The sequence below is a fragment of the Equus caballus genome, chromosome 12 (genome assembly GCF_041296265.1).
Source record: "Equus caballus isolate H_3958 breed thoroughbred chromosome 12, TB-T2T, whole genome shotgun sequence".
Classification (NCBI taxonomy): Eukaryota; Metazoa; Chordata; class Mammalia; order Perissodactyla; family Equidae; genus Equus; species Equus caballus.
Genome location: NC_091695.1, coordinates 30,557,450 through 30,577,011, shown reverse-complemented (window position 1 = coordinate 30,577,011; position 19,562 = coordinate 30,557,450). Strand labels below are relative to the sequence as shown.

Below are 19,562 nucleotides of genomic sequence, written 5' to 3'. Positions count from 1 at the left end.
GACAGGAAACAACAAATGTTGGAGAGGGTGTGGAGAGAAGGGAACCCTTGTTCACTGCTGGTGGCAGCGCAAACTGGTGCAGCCACTATGGAAAGCAGTTTGGAGTATCCTCAGAAAATTAAGGATAGATCTACCATATGATCCAGCTATTCCACTGCTGGGTATTTATCCAAAGAACATGAAAACACAAAAGCATAAAGATACATGCACCCCTATGTTCGTTGCGGCATCATACACAATAGCCAAGACTTGGAAGCAACCTAGGTGCCCATCAAGGGACGAATTCATAAAGAAGATGTGGTATTTATACACGATGGACTACGACTCAGCCATAAGAAATGACGAAATCCAGCCATTTGTGACAACATGGATGGACCTTGAGGGTATTATGCTGAGTGAAATAAGTCAGAGGGAGAAAGTCAAATACCATATGATCTCACTCATAAGGAGAAGATAAAAACGACAAAAAAAAAAACTGCACATAGCATTGGAGATTGGACTGGTGGTTACCATTGGGGAAGAGGGGAGGGAGGAGGGCAAAAGGGGTGATTAGGGTCACATGTGAGGGGATGCACTGTGATTAGTGTTCGGGTGGTGAGCAGGATGTAATGTATCCAGAATTTGAGATATGATGTACATCCGAAAAAAATAAAAATTTTTAAAAATTTTTAAAAATTAAAAAAAAAGTATAAGACCTGAAATCATAAAACTCCTGGAAGAAACAATAGTGACAAGTTTCCTAGACATTAGTCTTGGCAACAAGTTTTTGGACATGACACCAAAAGCACAAGCAACAAAAGAAAAATTAATAAACATTTCTTTGGGACTACATCAGACTAAAAATCTTCTGTACAGCAAAAGCAATCGACAAATGAAAAGATAACCTACAGAATAGGACAAACTATCTGCAAATGATATATCCAGATAAGAGGTTAATATCCAAAATATGTAAAGAACTCAAAGCAAAAGGACAAACAATTCGATATAAAAATGGACAGAGGACCTGAATAGATATTGTTCCAAACAAGACATATATAAATGCTCAACAGTTATATGGAAAGGTGCTCAACATCACTAAGCATCAGAGAAATGCAAATCAAAACCACTGTAAGATATTACTTAATACCTGTAAGAAGGGCTATCATCAAAAAGACAAGAAATAATAAGCATTAGCAAAGATGTGGAGAAAAGGAAACCCTTGTGCACTGTTGGTGGGAAAGTGAACTGGAAAAGCCACTACGGAAAACAGTATAAAGGTTCCTCAGAAAATTAACATTAAAACTATCATATGAGCCAGCAATCCCCTCTCTGGCTATTTATCCAAAGGAAATGAAATCAGGATCTTAAAGAGGTATTGGCACTTTCATGTTCATTGTAACATTATTCACATTATCCAAGATATGGAAACAGTCTAAGCATCCATCGATGGATAAATGGATAAAGACGTGGTATATATATACGATGGAATATTATCGGTCATAAAGAAGAAGAAAATCCTGCCATTTGAGACGGACGTCGAGGGCATTATGCTAAGTGAAGTAAGTCAGACAGAGAAAGACAAATACTGTATTATCTCATATATATTTGGAAGCTAAAACGCTAAACTCATAGAAACGGAGAGTAGAATGGTGGTTGCCAGGTGCTGGGGGCTGGGCAAAATGAGGAGATATTGGTGAAAGCATACAAACTCCCAGTTATAAGATGAGTAAGTGCTGGAGATCTAATGTACAGATGGTGATTATAGTTAACAATACTATAACGATACTTGAAAGTTGCTAAGAGAGTATATCTTAAATGATCTCACCAGACACAAAAAAAGTGGTAATTCTGTGAGGAGATGAAGGAGCAAGCTAACACTACAATGATAATCATTTGCAGCATATAAATGTATCAAATCAACCATTGTAGACCTTAAACACCCATAATGATACATGTCAATTCTATCTCAGTAAAGCTGGGGAATAAAAAAAGAATTACCCATCTCAAACACAGAACCTGTGTCATGCGATTTTTAATCTGTGTAGACTAGTTTAATGTACTAAAACAAAGTGGAAAAGCAGGTAAATCCAAACCCATCAGCATTCTGGAAACAGTGGAGGTGAGTTCTACATAAGAACAACCCATTCAATAATCTGAGTTAATCATGAGTAACTATTGTAATATTGTAGACAGTTTTACTAAAGTAACTTAGCTTGCAGTAATCCAAATTGAGAGATCTCATATGAATAGAGTGTTGGAAAACAGGAAAAAATTGCCTTCCTCAAACATCATCTGTCCTGTGTCTCTACATATGGAGACTTATAGCAACATCATGAGACTATTACAATTCTGTGTATAATTAGAAATTGGACTAGGAGCAAAGGATTTGAGGTCCAGTTCTCTTCTAGGTGTTTGACAATCAAATTGAAACTCATTTCTATATAGTGTCCTCTGAGCTTTACAAGTGATGAAAATTGGACCCTTAGTAGTCCCTTGGGCACAGTATATGGTACGTTTTAAAATAGTTATGATTGAGCTATAGATAAACAGAAAGATTTCCTCTACTCCTTCTAAGTAATTTGGACACCAACCAAAATGTGTCCGTCTGTGTGCGGGTATGTGTGTTTACACATGAGCATGTCTCAGTAGCTTCTTAATAACTCCCACTGAAACTTCATCACCAACAGCAGAATCAGGCACCGACTTCCACTTCCTTGTCCAGTAACACTCCCTTTGTAGGTCTTATATTAAGCCTCAAACTGAGGGATTTGCACGTAAGACAGGGATACAGTGGAAATTCTTGAAGATGTGATTCTTTGAATCTGCCCTTTCTCTCCTGAAAGGGGAGTTAAGACACTAAGATATTTAGTCTTCCAAGAGGCTGTCTTCAGAAACAAAGTTTTCAAGAATTAAAGTCACCAGTGTTCTGTTCTGCTCTGTACCCAATAACTTACTGTTTGTAGTTGGAGTTTCAGGATCAAAGGATTAGGTAAAGACGTTGAGCTTTTAGCTAATGTAAAGGTTACGGATAGTGAAATTGAGATGTCTTTATTGATTATGTATAAATAGTTTGACTTTGATATTTTCCAGGTATATTAAATGCTTCAGAGCCAAGTGATCTTCTCAGTGACAGAAACAGCAAAGGTGGGTGTTAACTGTTCGGAAGAGAGATGAAGTGGTAAGAGAGATTCAGAAATGTGTTCCACTCAGTGGGAGAGAAGGCATCATGCATTTGTTACTTCCTTTGAGCTGCTTATTGGTGAGTCCACCTCAAAACAAGGTCAATGTATATTGGGTTTCCAGAGCCCCTTTCTGCCAAATTCTTGTCTTCAGGCAACATTGTCAAACATCCTTGTTCTGCAAAATTAGACCCTATACATGTAAGATTGAAGGGGGACAAAAACAGTTTATTCCACTCTATTTCCATCGCTTCCTTCCTTTCAGCCAAGTATATATTCATCATACATTCCATAAGAACACAAGTATAACATTAATACTCACTAAAGGATTGTGGGGAAAATTGAATAAATCAGCGTTCATAAGTCTTCAAACATAGTAAATCCTCAAAAACTAGTAGCCTGTGTTACTGCTGGAAATCATGATATCTCCTATCCCCCCAAATCTACCTCTACTTTTCTCATGACACATTTCACATTTTATCCTGCATTATGTCCATCAATTTATACAAATCATCTGCTTGTCTTAGGCTGCAAACCCTTTGACAATGTGGTCCAACTTATCCACATACATTTGAAATTGCAGGAAGTGTGCACTAAGAACAAAGAGGAGCAAATAATAATTGCAAAATTTCCTAAGAATGATCAACAACAGATTCTTGAAAATAGGCGTTATTGGGGCCAGCCCAGTGCTGTAGTGGTTAAGTTCGCGTGTTCCACTTGGCAACAGATGTTACCTGAGGGCAATCTTCTTCACAAAAAAAAGGTGGGGGCATTATTCTAATGATACCATTGTCTCTCCCTCCTATGGGATCCCTCCACTCTCTTAGCTTAGATCCACAAAGGGAAAAACACAGAGGAGAGTGTGGTTGGTACAGTATGAACCACCTCTCAAAAGTAGGTCACTATCTTTATTCTCTCCCCCGACACTCAAGCAAAATCACGTCAAGGATGACATCACATTATGCAAGATGAACAAGCTCTAGAGAATTGCTGTACAACATTGTAGCTATACTGTATTGCGTACTTAAAAATTTGTTAAAAGGGTAGGTCCCATGTTTAAGTATTTTGATCTCAATAAAAGAAAGTAAAGATATTCTTTGAGATTGGGATTTACATATTGTGTCAATGTGTTTCCCAATCATAAATTGTAAATATTTTAAAATAATTATTAATCAAATAATCTGTTTAGTATAAAGAAATCACAATGATGAGTTACCTACATGGAATAATTCTGCAATTTTAAGAAATTCAATGTAAAACAGCCAACAGCAAGGAAACTGACTCATGTCACAGCAAGATTGCAATAAGAAACTGAATGAGATCCTTTTATTCAGAAAAACAAGACCTCTTGAAGCCACCAGAATATTTGCTAATATGAAAATTCAATTTGTGAACAATAAGTTCTCAATGGCTGGAGCCATGTCTTCCTTATCTTTCTACATAGTGCTTCAGAAAATTCCTGACATTCAATAAATTTGCGTGGAATAAAAAATAATAATAAAATTTTAAAACCAAAATAAATTAATTAAATAAAATATGCTAGGCCAATGTGACTACTAGACATAAATGATATTCTTTTCAAAAATAGATTTATAAGAAAAGAATTATTCAATGACGTTTCATGTGATACTTTGATTTGATCATGAAACTGATCATAATCTTAAAAACTGGGAGAACTCAAGAAATTGCAAACACCACAACCGCAGGAGGAACAATCTGAATTGCGTTCTTAGTGCTTAGGAAGGAAACAAAATAAACAGCCAAGTATGATATGAAGTAGCTTGAAACAAAAGTGAGAGAAAGATGACTCAATGGAGCTGAAAAACTGCACCAGGGTAAAAGAATGTGTTTTCCTTGACCAAACCCAGAATCAAGAACTGAACTTGGTCTTCTACTTTTCCTATTGTGGGTGTATGTGACAACTCTGCTGGGAAATCTCCTCATCATGGTCACCATGACCTGGGAATCGTGCCTTCAACCCCCATGTATTTTTTGCTCCGTAATTTATCTATTGCCGACATCTGCCTTTCCTCCATCACAGCTCCCAAGGGTTCTGGTGGACCTTCTGTCACAGAGAAAGACCATCTCCTTCAATGGCTGCTCCACCCAGATGTTTTTCTTCCACCTTGTTGGAGGGGTGGATGTATGTTCTTTGTCGGTGATGGCATTTGATCACTATGTGGCCATCTCCAAGCCCTTGCACTACGTGACCATCATGAGCAGAGGGCGATGCACTGCCCTCATTGTAGCCTGCTGGCTGGGGGGCTTTGTCCACTCCATCGTGCAGATTTCCCTGTTGCTGCCCCTCCCCTTCTGTGGACCCAATGTTCTTGACACTTTCTACTGTGATGTCCCCCAGATCCTCAAACTAGCCCGTACTGACATTTTTGTGCTTGAGCTACTGATGATTTCCAATAGTGGGCTGTTCACCACACTGTGGTTTATCTTCCTGTTTGTGTCCTACACAGTCATCCTAATGACGCTGAGGTCTCAGGCAGGGGAGAGCAGGAGGAAGGCCATCTCCACATGCACCTCACTCATCACTGTGGTAACCCTGCACTTTGTGCCCTGCATCTATGTCTATACCCGGCCCTTCAGTGCTCTCCCCATGGATAAGCCCATCTCCGTCACCTTCACTGTCATCTCCCCTCTGCTGAACCCCTTGATCTACACTCTGAGGAACCAGGAGATGAAGTGAGCCATCAGCAAACTGAAAAGAAGATTTATACCTTCTGAGAGGTTGTAGACTGTTTGCTAACTCCTTCTCACCACCTTTTAAAATGATTGTCCATCAAATAAACCAGATTGACTAAAGGATTTCTAAATAATTTTGATATATCTACTAAGATACACATGACTTTCAAAGATTCTGATTGGCATGCAGTAATAATGTAAAAAGATACATTTCATGTTGCAAAAGAGAAATCAAATTGTTAGCTGGAGAGTTGCATAATGCTTATGCAGTACAGCCTTGGAAGAAATAAAGAAAAATGAATCTGTATGCACTCAGACAATTTTATCACATTGGAATTGTTGTGGGGGTTCGTTCAGCTCTATTGCTTATAATTGAGAAATACAAATGTTGTTTATTTCAGATGTACAACTTGATGTTTTGATATACATATAGATTGTGAAATGATCATTGGGGGAAAATGGATTAAGGTGGGACCACTCTTGGTTATTACTTACAACAACATGGAAATCTCCAATTGTCTAAATAAAATTAACAATAAGAAAAAGCAAATATATACATACTCAGACATCTCCACTATATTCATGTTGCCAGGAAAGGGGCTGAGACACATATTAGAAACATAACAAAGCTTGGACATTGGATTACTAAGGTCTTTCACGAAATAATGTCATTTTAATGAAGTAAACACACTCAAATTAAGTTCCTCCTCTGACTTTCTGATATGAATAAATTAAATAACTGTTACCTGATGATTTTTCATCTAAAGCCTAAACTCCAGTGGTTGAGTGCAGGTGCCCTGGAGCTAGCACAGTTTGAGTTAGAATGTGGACCCCAATAACTACGGGTTCTGTGACCTCGTGTAGGTCATTACCCTGACCTTCCTCTGAACCCCACACCTACTGGCCACATTTCCACCACATTGCCTCAGCGACTGGGGCTCAGCTCAAGCACTGCACTCAGGACCTTGGTTCCAATTCCCTGTCCTCCTTCTTCCTATTCCCCCAGTAGCACTATGCTTTCTTTATTCTACCCCCGGCACCTGGCACAGCAACTGAAACAGAGAAAACATTCAAAAGATGGTTGAATTGAAAATCTCAGTGAATGGATATTGCCTCTCACTCATTTCTGTTCCTCAAATCATTGGAGAATAAGGGTAATAAAACAATGGATTTATTATTATTGTCTGTTAACATGACTAGCTAAAAATGACAGAAACTTGTGAAGCTGCTTCAGATTACACATATGCATTAAAAAATGTTGGTATGAAGTGAAAAACATTGTTCAATATGAGTTTGGTTTTTATTTGCTTATTTTTCTGCCATTTACAGCTGTTGGGAGGTTTTCTTTTTGGCCTCTTATTTCTGAAGGTAGATCCTAGATCTTAAAATTTTTGAAATAAGAAGAATGTTCATGTCGCAGTACAAATGTCAGTTCAAAAATGAGACATGCAAAGGTCCTCAGGTGGGGCTGTGCCCAGGCCTTCATAAGAAGATGAGAGGAAGCAAGGAGGAGCCAGGTAATGATTGAAGTCAGAGAGATAATGAGGCCACGGGACCAGGTCTTAGGACCTTTTAGACCATTGTGAGGATTATGACTTTCACTCTAAATAACATGAGATGCATCTGAAGGGCTTTGAAGAGCAGAATAGTGATGCATGTTTTAACAGAATTGCAGGGGCTCCTGTTACAAATAGAATGAAGAGAGGTGAGGACAAAAACAGGGAGACCAATTAAGAGGCTACAACAATAGTCCCATGAAAGAAATAATGAAGACATAACTTAGGGTAGTAACAGTGGAGGTGGTGAGAATGGTGAAAAACTCTGAAAGTCGAGCAAGTAGGAGTTGCTGATGGATCCAGCGTGGATTTCCTGGTGACATGTGTGTCCTGTGAGAACTCCATCACCCACTTTCTTCATCTGCCCATTGAGAGCTCCTTCACTCTCGTCTACATAATCCTTTCAGGTCCAATGGCTCCTTCTAATACTTGTGTGTCACACTTCAGGAATTACCCTACGTGGGTGAAACTGCTAAGGAAGTTGTGCAGAATCCCTAAGAATAGGCATTTATGTCCCAATAGAAAATCTACTAAGAGGTAAGGTAGAATTCTGGTAAGCTGACCTAACAGGATTCTTGCTGAAGGCAGGCCACGGTGATCAAATATCACTTGGGGGATGGAGAATGGTGAGGAACCTGATAAGATACTGAGGGTGATCAACATGGAGGTTGGGGGATTTTGGCTAAACTGAATTAGCAGAATTCTTGCTAAAATTGGACAATGCAGAGACAAGCATGGAGGTCTCAAAGTGGAGGCCTAGTTGAAAAGTTCAGGGGAGTCTGAGTAGAGTTTGGTCAAGGGGAGAATCTTTGTCACTGCTAAAAACTTTTAGATCCTACACAAAAAGTGTGTTCCTAAGGACATGTGCCTGAGTCACATCTTGATTACTCCCACTGAAACCACCTCTCCATCAGTAGAATTTTTCCACAGCCACATCCAATTATATGCCCTCTGATAATTCTCACACTAGTTCTGGGATTGACAAATTGGTACATATGATGGAACACTGTGAATCAGTGTGGAAGAGCCAAGGAAATATTATTCCCTGAGTCTGCCTTTTTCCACGTAAAGATAGACAGGAAGCCACTGAAATCACTGGCCTTCAGAGGCGTATTTAACAAAATTTCCTGAAGCTGAATGACTCCCAAGGTTCGTGTGAACATTATTCAAGATGTTTGAGAAGGAGGTTGGAAATTTTAGGTAAGAAACATAACTCTACATGAGTGTGAATGACTATGGTGTCTGGGTGTCGATGAATAAGTGTGAGAAGAGAAGAGTGAGAAAAACTGAAATCTAGATGGAATTGTAAGATTCATAAATACACTTTGACTAAAAATAATGAAATATATACACAAGATGCTGCATTCCAGGGTGAACTGTCAGTGGCAGACAGCACAGCTAAGAAATATGAACAAAGAAGATATTGTGAAAGGAGAGTCATAGAAATGAGTTTAGTTTGGAAGTAGGCAGAGGAAGCTCTTTTTTTCCAGGATCCTTTGAATTGCACAAACAAGAGATTTTTCTCAGAAAAAACAATGAGATTTTCTCATCCTATAGATGGATCTCTTGAAACTGAAATCTACAGAGGTTTTTCTTATGCTAAATTCAAAACTAGAAAGAAAATAAAATATTTCAAAAAAGTTGAAAGAATAATACAGTGAACACCTACATACCCTCCCTTAGATTTATCAAACAATAAAAATTTTGTAACAACGATTTTCTTTTGCATGTCTTTCCGTGCCTACATATTTGGATCCTTTCTTTCCAGCCAAACTTCCCACTCATCAGCAACTGTTATATATTCAACTGGTCCCCTAAAGCCAGATCTCCCATTCTCTCCACTCCCATGTGCCCCAAACAGAAATGTCACCTCCTCCATGCAGCTTCCTCTGAGCCTCTTGGAGAGAAATCACCCTTTTCTCACACACACCTCATCTGTCTTTAGACGGTCCCCATCAATGTCATATTATTAAATTTCAGTTCTTTCTCCACTGGTTTTGGATTATATTCATTTCTCTCAAATAACCTAGAACTCTGCCAACTTTCTATCAATATTTGTTAAATAGATGGAGTAAAAATAGCAGAAACATGGAGCACAAGGCAGAGGATGTTATCTGAATTACCAAAAGTATTTTGTGAACGTAGGACCTATTCCTCTCTGACAAACAGTACTGACTTGGGGTCTGAGGTACTGTACCTTCTACCCTTCTGTGTAGACCATAGTCTATTATTTACAATTCCATAGTCCCTGTGGAAGGATATCATAAGTAGGTAAGACCTCCTCAATATCTTTAGTAACTATATTGAGTTGGTGTTTTCTGGTGATTATTTCCCCACTTTAACTAGTCAGAATTGATAGCTCAGCTACTATTTTGGTTCAACACACTCCATTTCCTGATGAGTCTCCCATGTTAAGGTTACCCAACATAGTACTAATCATAACAGATAACCAGTCATGTATGTTGAGACTCTATGTATGTTAATTCACCTAATCCTGATAACTTCCCTGTGAGGTGGGTATTACTATAATCCCCATTCCACAGATGAAGTGGAGACTCCATGAGGTCTCTCACTTACCCAAGTCACACAGGGACAAAGCCAGGACTTGAGCCCAGATGGCTCTCACTGCAGAGACCAGCACTTGACTTCTCTAGTCTGCTAAGATGTTGTCAGATAAGAAACCAAACCACGCAAGTGCTCTCCTTACTACCAAACGCTGTCACCACCCTCTGGGCCACTCTCATTGACAGTAAAAGAAAAGTACCTCCTATTTTCCCCAAAAAAAGTATGTTCTGATGAAGCTTTTTAGAATACAGATTCTGGAAAACATACAACTCTTCTAAAAGATTGTCAGTACATTTAAGAAGCTGTGTGCCTGAGACAGTTACTAACCCAGCGTTTTACTTTAAGGTAACACACGTATGAGCATACTTATTATTGCTTAGGCAATGCTCTAAGTATTGATGCTTTTGCATATATTAATTCATTTAATCCTCACAAAAATCACATGAGGGAGATGCTATCGTTTCCAGATACTGATGCAGAGCCTGAGGCCAAAGGGGTAAACTAACTTCTCCTGTAGCGTAAGCAGTAAGTACCCAGCTGGGATTGCAACAGGCTGTGCTATGCTAGAGGCCCCCAGGTATCTACCTGCATGCTCTGATAACTCTTGGTAGCTTTTTTAGTTTTCCATATTAAGTAGACTTTCGACAAAATTGTATACAGAAGAAAGACAACTTGAATGGAAAGTGAGCTAGGTGAAAAGAAATATCTTCATTTGAACTGGAAAACACCCCAAAAAAGTGAGAGAAGTGACTTTCACCTTTCTTTTCTTTCTGATTATGGTAAGAAAAAGGAGATAAACTGCAAAGAAAGAAATTAAGTCCATTTCAAGGATTCGCAAAAAAAAAAAGAAAGGAATTCAAGAGCAAAATGATTATATTGTAAGCACACGCCTAACATTTTAAGAAAGTGACAAATTGTTTTCAAAAGTGGTTGCATCATTGCACATTCCCACCAGAGTTACAGTTCCTCTACATTTTTGTCAACTCTGATATGTCAATCTTCTTTTTTTATTGCAGTAACACTGGATCATAACATTATATAGCTTTCAGGTGTACATCGTAACATATTTCGAAGACTGTGTAGATTACATCATGTTCACCACCCAAAAACTAATTATAATCCGTCACCACACATGTGAGCCTAAATCATCCCTTTTGCCCTCCCCTCTCCCCTATTCCTCTATGGTAACCACCAATCCAATCTCTGTTGCTATGTGTTTGTTTGTCGTTGTTTTTATCTTCTACTTATGAGTGAGATCATACAGTATCTGACTTTCTCCCTCTGACTTATTCCACTCAGCATAACCTCAAGGTTCATCCATGTTGTCACAAATGGCTGGATTGCATCATTTCTTATGGCTGAGTAGTATTCCATTATGAATATATACCACATCTTCTTTATCCATTCTTCCCTTGATGGGCACCTAGGTTGCTTCCAAGTCTTGGCTATTGTGAATAATGCTGCAATGAACACAGGGGTGCATGTATCTTTATGCATTTGTGTTTTCAAGATCTTTGGATAAATACCCAGCAGTGGGGTAGCTGGATCATACGGTAGATCTATTCTTAATTTTCTGAGGATGCTCCATGTTGCTTTCCATAGTGGCTGCACCAGTTTGCACTCCCACCAGCAATGTATGAGGGTTCCCTTCTCTCCACATCCTCTCCAACACTTGTTTCCTGTCTTGTTAATTATAGCCATTCTGACCGGAGAGAGGTGATATCTCATTGTAATTTTAATTTGCATTTCCCTGATAGCTAATGATGTTGAACGTCCTTTCACGCGCCTGTTGGCCATCTGTATGTCTTCTTTGGAGAAATCTCTGTTCAGATCTTTTGCCCATTTTTAAATTGGGTTGTTGATTTTATGTTGTTGAGATGTATGAGTTCTTTGTATATTTTGGATATTAACCCCTTCTCTCTTATTTTAGCCATTTTAATAAATGTGCACTGTTATCTCATTATAGCTTTCATTTACATTTCCCCACTGATAAATGACATTGAGCATCTTTTCATATGCTTAATTGCTAAACCTATATCTTCTCGTTAAAGTATCTGTTCAAACCATTTGTCCCTTTTTTTTTAATTGGGTGGTTGGTTTTCTTATTGAATTTTAAGAGTTACAGCCATTCCATTCCTAGGTACTTACCTAAGAGAAATGGAAACATGTATCTACATGAAGACCTCTACAAGAATATTCATAGTGTAATAGCCAAAAACTAGAAACAACCCAAATGTTCATCAACAAGTGAATTGATAAACAAAATGTGGCACATCCGTACAATAAAAGGGAACAAAATATTGGTACACACAAAACGTGGATGTATTTTGTAAGTGAAACAAGCCAGACAAAAAGAGAACGTACACCTTTTAGGATTCCATTTATAGAAAATTTTAGAGAATGCAAACTAATGGATAGTGACAGAATGCAGATCAGTGCTTGCCTGAAGAAAGGGGGCAGAGGGGACATATTACAGAGTCACAAGGACACTTTTGGAGTGATACATATATTAATTAACTTATATCTTATTATATCTTAATATATATTAAGACATATTAATTAACTATCTTAAACATATTGATGATTGCATGGGTATATGCGTATGTCAGAACTTATCAAAGTGTACACGTCAAACACATGAGTCTATCGTATGTCAATGATAGCGCAATAAAAAAAAATAGCTTTTAGGAAAGAAATTTGACCAGTGAACAGAAGAGAAGCTCTGAGTTACCACTTTTCTTTCATAGCTGAGGAGTTATTCAACATCCAGGGGTTTTGGTACCTAAAGTATATTAAAGAAAGAAACAAATAAATCCCCTTAAGGAAAAATAGAACGATAAAGAAGAATTTTACAGCTTTAAAATTATCTGATTTTTCATAGCATTAAATCTGTGACCTAAAAAAGGGAGGAGTGCTTCTGTGAAATTCAGTCCAAAGACAATCATTTTGCAGATAGGAGTTCTTAAAGCATTTAAATGGAGCACCCAGTCTGGAAAAAACCCCACATTTGTGTAAAACCTCAAAGGACCCCAGTTGTACCAAATAGGCATTGTCTTATTTACACACCAAACTGCATCCATTTTTGTATCCCTTGTGCCAAAATATTCCCTTTCTGATTATTTACTATTCACCTTTTTATCTTGGATACTTACAACTTCTATTCTGAGAACATTACTTTTATGCATTTTCTAAAATACATATAATTTACAGAAGAAAACAATAATTAACTGCATGCTTACGGAATAAGATGGCATGTAGGATGTGTTAACAATAACCTTGGAAAGAGTCTTCATGTGGTGATAATGCCTCACTAGTCTTCCGACCTAATACCCAACTGTAAACCTGAATCTATTAAGGGGGAGTAAACCCTTTCTGAAATAACACTTTTAATTTTTTCCAAGCTACACAAAGAAGAAGAAACATGATTCAATGGAGTTGGGAAATGGCACCAGGGTAAAAGAATTTATATTTCTAGGACTTACTCAGTCCCAAGATCTCAGTTTGGTCTTATTTCTTTTTCTGTGTTTTGTGTACATGACAACTCTGCTGGGAAACCTCCTCATCATGGTCACTGTGACCTGTGAGCCTCGCCTTCACACCCCCATGTACTTCCTGCTCCGCAATCTAGCCATCCTTGACATCTGCTTCTCCTCCATCACTGCTCCAAAGGTCCTGGCAGACCTTCTGTCAAAGATAAAGACCATATCCTATACTAGCTGCATGACACAAACGTTCTTCTTCCATCTCCTCGGTGGAGCAGATATTTTCTCTCTCTCTGTGATGGCATTTGATCGCTACATAGCCATCTCCAAGCCCCTGCATTATGTCACCATCATGAGTAGGGGGCGATGCACTGCCCTCATTTTGGCTTCCTGGGTGGGGGGCTTTGTCCACTCCATCATGCAAATTTCCCTATTGCTGCCCCTCCCTTTCTGTGGACCCAATGTTCTTGACAGCTTCTACTGTGATGTCCCCCATGTCCTCAAACTCGCCTGTACAGACACCTCTGCACTTGAGCTCCTGATGATTTCCAACAATGGCTTAGTGAGTACCCTGTGGTTTATCTTCCTGCTTGTGTCCTACACAGTCATCCTAATGATGCTGAGGTCTCAGGCAGGGGAGGGCAGGAGGAAAGCCATCTCCACCTGCACCTCACACATCACGGTGGTGACTCTGCACTTTGTGCCCTGCATCTATGTCTATGCCCGGCCCTTCACTGCCCTCCCCACAGATAAAGCCATCTCTGTCACCTTCACTGTCATCTCCCCTCTGATGAACCCCTTGATCTACACTCTGAGGAACCAAGAAATGAAGTCAGCCATGAAGAGACTGAAGAGAAGACTCATGCCTTCTGTGGTGGAATAGAATAAGAGTTTCCAACCTCTTCATCACCAAGGACTCCTTTCATCATTTTTCCCACAGAGTCCTATTTATATACTCAAATATATTATCAATAAACCAACTACACGTACTAGGTAACAATTTATTTTTCTAGTAAATTAATAGGTTGCTGGTAACCCTAGCTTCTGGTAAGCATAAAGTAACTAGTGCTACAGGATTGAGCTGATTGATGTATTTCCATTCAAAGAACAAAGTAACAATGTGTCAGGACAACTATATCGCAGGTGAAGAGATTGATTAAATCCAACTCCTTTTCCAGAGGTAAGTACACAGAAGCCTAGAGTTAGAGTGATTTGCTCAAGAACTCATATCCACTTAATCACAGAGATAAGTCTTCAGATACCCAATTGATTGCTCTTAAACCATTTGGATGTAATGTATTACATTACTGGACCTGTCTATGCCAAACTGTAATCCTGTTCTAGAAAGATTTCATGATCACTGCAAATGCAGCACCCGTATATGGGGACAAATGGCCCATCACAGATTAAGACTTTTTTTTGCTTAGTTGAACACCACATGGGCTTGTGACCTCTTGAGAACCTCAAAGGCACACAATTGTTGTCCTCCTGGATTCCTATAAGGAACGAAGAAGCTTTGAAAGACTTCCCATAATGGCCTACAGGGATTTATCTTATGCAGAACTGCACGTGCCAGATTCACATTCTTGTGATAAGTTTAGACAAAGGCAGAACCTCAGAAATCCTACACAACGAGCAAGCCATTCTCATTATTCAAGAACTGATCTTCTAGTCCAGCCTTACCAGGGCCAATCTCAGACTGGGTTCTCCATTGAGAATTTACACTCTTTTCACTTCCCACTTCCTGAGAGAGAGAGAGGAAGGGTTAAAGAAGATAAAACTCTAAACAATCCAGTCTTCAATTTGTTGGTGTTTGTGAAGAAGTAAAAGGTAGTGTTTTTGTCTGGGAAAGCATGGTAAAAGTAAACCATTATAGCTGAATGCTCTAACCTCAGAGTCATACGGCCTTGGGTCCAAATCCTATCTCTGCCATCCCTCAACTGTGTGATCTTGAGCAAATTATTTCATGTCTTCACAGGTCATATGTCACTTATAAAAAGGTACTTATAATATCCATCTCATGGAGTTGTTGTCAGGGTTAAAATGAGATGGTATATGTGAAACATACAATGCCTGGCAGATAGTAAATTCTCAGTGAAAGGCAAATATCATTATTAATACCATCCAAATTGCTCTACATTATGCACATTCTGACCTGAACCCTAACCCCAACCCCCAATGATCTGTTACACTCTCCTACTACAGGGCCACTACTCCTCATTATTGGAAAAAACTGATGGGGTAGCAAAACATAGGAATATACATTGAATTCAAAGCATTTTTCATCCAGCTTTCTTGGGCCAGCGCCATGGCCAAGTGGTTAAGTTCGTGTGCTCTGCTTCAGCAGCCCAGGGATTAACTGGTTCAGATCCTGGATGCAGACGTGGCATCACTCGTCAGGCCACGGTGAGGCGGAGTCCCACATTTCACAACCAGAGGCACTCACAACTAGAACCTACAACTGTGTACTTGGGGGCTTTGGGGAGAAGAACAAAAAAAAAAGATGGCAACAGTTTTAGCTCAGGTGTCAATCTAGGAAAAAAACAAATTTCTAGCTTTCTGTCATTAAAACATGACTACAGCTTTGCTGGTTATTTTTATAGCTTAAAAAGTCATCCTGAAGCTGTTGACATAATGCATTGGATAGTTTCATATTAAAAGAAAGTAATGGATCAAATATAAACCCTTGGCTTTTCTGGCAGGGATAAGGGATCAGAACAAGAAGTCAGATCACCCAGGACAGAGAAGAGCCCAAGTAGAGTTAGCCAAAGGATACTGAGCGTTGAGGACAAACTTTACTTATGTCCCACTTTGGATCTGGAATGGCACCATAAGCATTGATTAACTAACTGGTTCATTGCCATTTCTTGTCACCTGGTCTATAAATTCTAAATGTTTACCATATTGACCTACTTCCCCTAACATGAAAATTCTAAGAATAATTCACATTTGTCAAGTCACCGTTCATAAGGTCCTGCTACCTTTGCTCAGGTAGCACTGGTCACGAGTCTCTAAGCTTTTCTATGTGAAATTGCCTATGAAAAATGCATGCCACAAACCACCTTACAGTCTATTTCATGCCAATTTGTCCTTTTCTGTCCTTCCTATCTCTTGTGAATCACTCAAATCAGAGTTTTATCACTATGTCAGAATTGGATGGCACCAAAGATCTATGGGGACTGAATCACTGATTGTATCTCAGAGGCATAATCCCAGGAGACCAAGGACCAAAGAACTCCTGCCACATCACTGTCTCTGAGACTTTCTCAAGCCATGTTTAAACACACAACACAATCTGATTCAATATTTCAGGAGAAGGAGAAAGAATTACATCTGATTACATAAACATTATCATTACTCTGGATGACATAAAATCTAAAGCTGGGTTGCATTTGTTCCAATTAAATCAGCTTTTATTATTTTTAAGCTCTGTTCCTAATAGCCATGGAAAGGTTGACTGGCTCTGGACACACACACATAGCTTTCAAACTACCCCTTCTTACATTGTTCCCTGAATCGAATATTTCAATGATCAACATCTCTGGGTACCTGTGAACCCAATAACATAAAATTATTCTGAAGTAATTAACCTGATGAATATCAACAGCTGTCACTGTGCTACCTTCCTAGATTCTAAGGGAGCTGTGGATCTTAGAGATGTAGATTAAGATAATTGTATAGCCTCAATGAATATATTGCATTCAACAGAAATTGGACATATAAATCTACACCATTCAGTCTCTAACAGCGGCCCTGGCAGTAGCCACAAAGATTTGATTTTTCCCTCACTACCCTTTTATTTAAGCTTTATTTCCCAGCCCCCTAAGCAAAGCAATTTTGGTTAGAAGGAAGACAGCACAGTCCTTGGTGTGGTTTAACACACTTTCTTTAACACACATCTGCCACATTCATTTGGTCAACCAAGTCACTGAGGCTGGCCAGGCTGCAGGGGATGAGACCCCACCTGTCAGTGGGAGGAGCAGCAGAGAAGCTGCAGCCCACGTGAAGTTTTGTCGTACGCCATAGTTCATCAAGTCTAAGATGCCATCGTTTGTAAGACACATCCTGACTTCAAAGACACCAAAATGTCACAAAGGAGTCACGACAGAATGGATGAAACGTAGTGCGTGCATGCTGAGTTGTGGTGTAAAATGGGTGGGCTGCAGTTAATGTTCAAAACTTGGGTAAATTACATTCCAAAGTGAGGACCAAGAAGCAATTTTTCCCGACATCTAAAGACTGAGGGTTTAAAACACAGAGGGTCTCCCTAAAATAACTATTAAAATATTATTATAGAAAATGTCACACAAATGCAAAAAGAGAATACTATGATAAACCCTCATGAATCCATCACCCACCTTCAACAACTATCAACCCACACGGTCAATTTGGTTTGACCCATATCCTGACCTACCCCTCCGCCAAGATAATTGTCAAGCAAATCCCAGACACGGTCATTTCATCTGTAAATACTGGGCACACAACACGTGCCCTCGGTTGTAATCATAGTAACCCACTTGGCCCAGCAATGAATAACACCTCCAGCCTTCCTCATGGCAACAGTGAACACGGATTCAGCTCTGCTGGGAGCTGGGGAGGAGAAAGGGAGGTGCGGGAAAGCTGAAATTCTCATCCCCCAGAAGGAGATGCCAAGAGGCAAAGTCCACACTGGAGGAATCGAGAGGCCACATTAAGCACGTGTTATGTAGGAGCCCGGGCGTCACGGCTCCCTCTCTCGGCTCACCATGTTCCCACCGGGGGGTGGGTCCCTTGGGGTAGAGCCAGGTCTATCCATCCGGGTATCTCCCGGGCAGGGCAGCTCTTCTCCAGAATGTCGAAAGGTGGAATGGGGTGAACGGGGGCCTCACAAGCATGTGTCTGTGTGCAAATCGCAGGATCCTGTGAACGTGAGTTTATTTGGGAAAGGGGTCTTTGTAGGTGTAACTAAGTGAAGCGTCTTGAGGTGAGACCATCCCAGATGACCTAGGTGGGCCAGTGACAAGTGTCCTCGTAAGAGACAGAAGACAAGACACAGGGTGGGGCCACGTGAAGACAGAGGCAGAGACGGGAGACCCGGCTCACAGCCCAGGAGGCCAACAAGCACTGAAAGCGGGAAGAGGCGAAGGATGGATCCTCCACGCCAGCCCTGCTCCTCCCTGCACTGGGTGTGCCCTCGGCGTGTGCCAGGTGGAGGGGGCGCACGCAGCGCTGGCCTCAAACAACAGGACTCCAAAAGGTGCCCCACTGAGTCAAGGACACGCGGTTGCAAAACCACTGGCTACTACTCCTCACCGAGGAGTTAAGCTAAGGAAATGTCAGAAACAGAAGCCTCTGAGCTATTTGGGAATGCACTCGATGACATGTCGGTGGTTAGGACAGCACCCACAGCACCCGGACGCCCACCTCGCTATCCACCTGCCGGAGATACAGGGGAGACACGCTCCTCCCCAGACCCTGGGGAGCCCATCCCCATGAGCACAGGACTTAGCCAGCAAAAGAGCAAAGAAAACCCCAAACCCACAATTACCTTAAAGTGCATGATGTGAGACTTGAAAAGAGAAACTTAAGGGCAGCAATTATGAGGCTAAAGGAGGCTCGACAGAGTTCTAGCGGTGGGAAGGGTCCAGAGAGTCTTCAGTGTGGCCACACCTGGCTTGCGAATGGCTCCCATCCCCGCCGACTGCGGGCGAGCCCTGGGACACTGCGTGTGGGGCGAGCAGACCCGGGAGGCGTGGCTGAGAGTTCGCCTAGCACAGCAGAGTGCGCCTAGCACAGCAGAGTGCGCCTAGCACAGCAGAGCTACTGCAACACCGGCCTGTGCTCTCTGCGTCGTTCTGAGCTGACCTTTTGTTAAAGGCGTAAACGGAACCACCGAATGAAGTTTTAATCAAACACCTGCAACTTAAAGAGTCAATGATGACCTGGTCTGCTTCCAGAAGCTTCAGGCTACCCAAGGCTTGCCCAGCTTTGGTCAGGCAAACGGACTGGTGGGTGAAAAAGCAGGGAAGCGCTATGTGCTTTTGAGTCTCACGCTTAAGTGAACCCAAGAACGAGGAAATGCCAAGAAAAGGCTGCCCCCAACAAAACTGGAAAACCAGCCAGCACAG

The 19,562-nt window shown here is 40.5% G+C and overlaps 1 protein-coding gene and 1 pseudogene across 1 annotated transcript; both read left to right on the top strand.

The window, feature by feature from the left end:
* The first annotated feature begins 5,102 nt into the window (after positions 1-5,102).
* LOC138916493 (olfactory receptor 4D11-like) lies at positions 5,103-5,856 on the top strand (annotated as a pseudogene).
* Positions 5,857-13,402: 7,546 nt separating this feature from the next.
* On the top strand, positions 13,403-14,338 carry LOC138916662 (olfactory receptor 4D11-like). Its single transcript, XM_070229727.1, has one exon. It carries the CDS (start codon positions 13,403-13,405, stop codon positions 14,336-14,338), a length of 936 nt encoding a protein of 311 aa, XP_070085828.1.
* Positions 14,339-19,562: the final 5,224 nt, after the last annotated feature.

What these genes read in the sequence shown, in the direction of transcription:
- LOC138916662 (XM_070229727.1), top strand. Translation starts at nt 13,403, where the DNA reads ATGGAGTTGGGAAATGGCACCAGGGTAAAAGAATTTATATTTCTAGGA.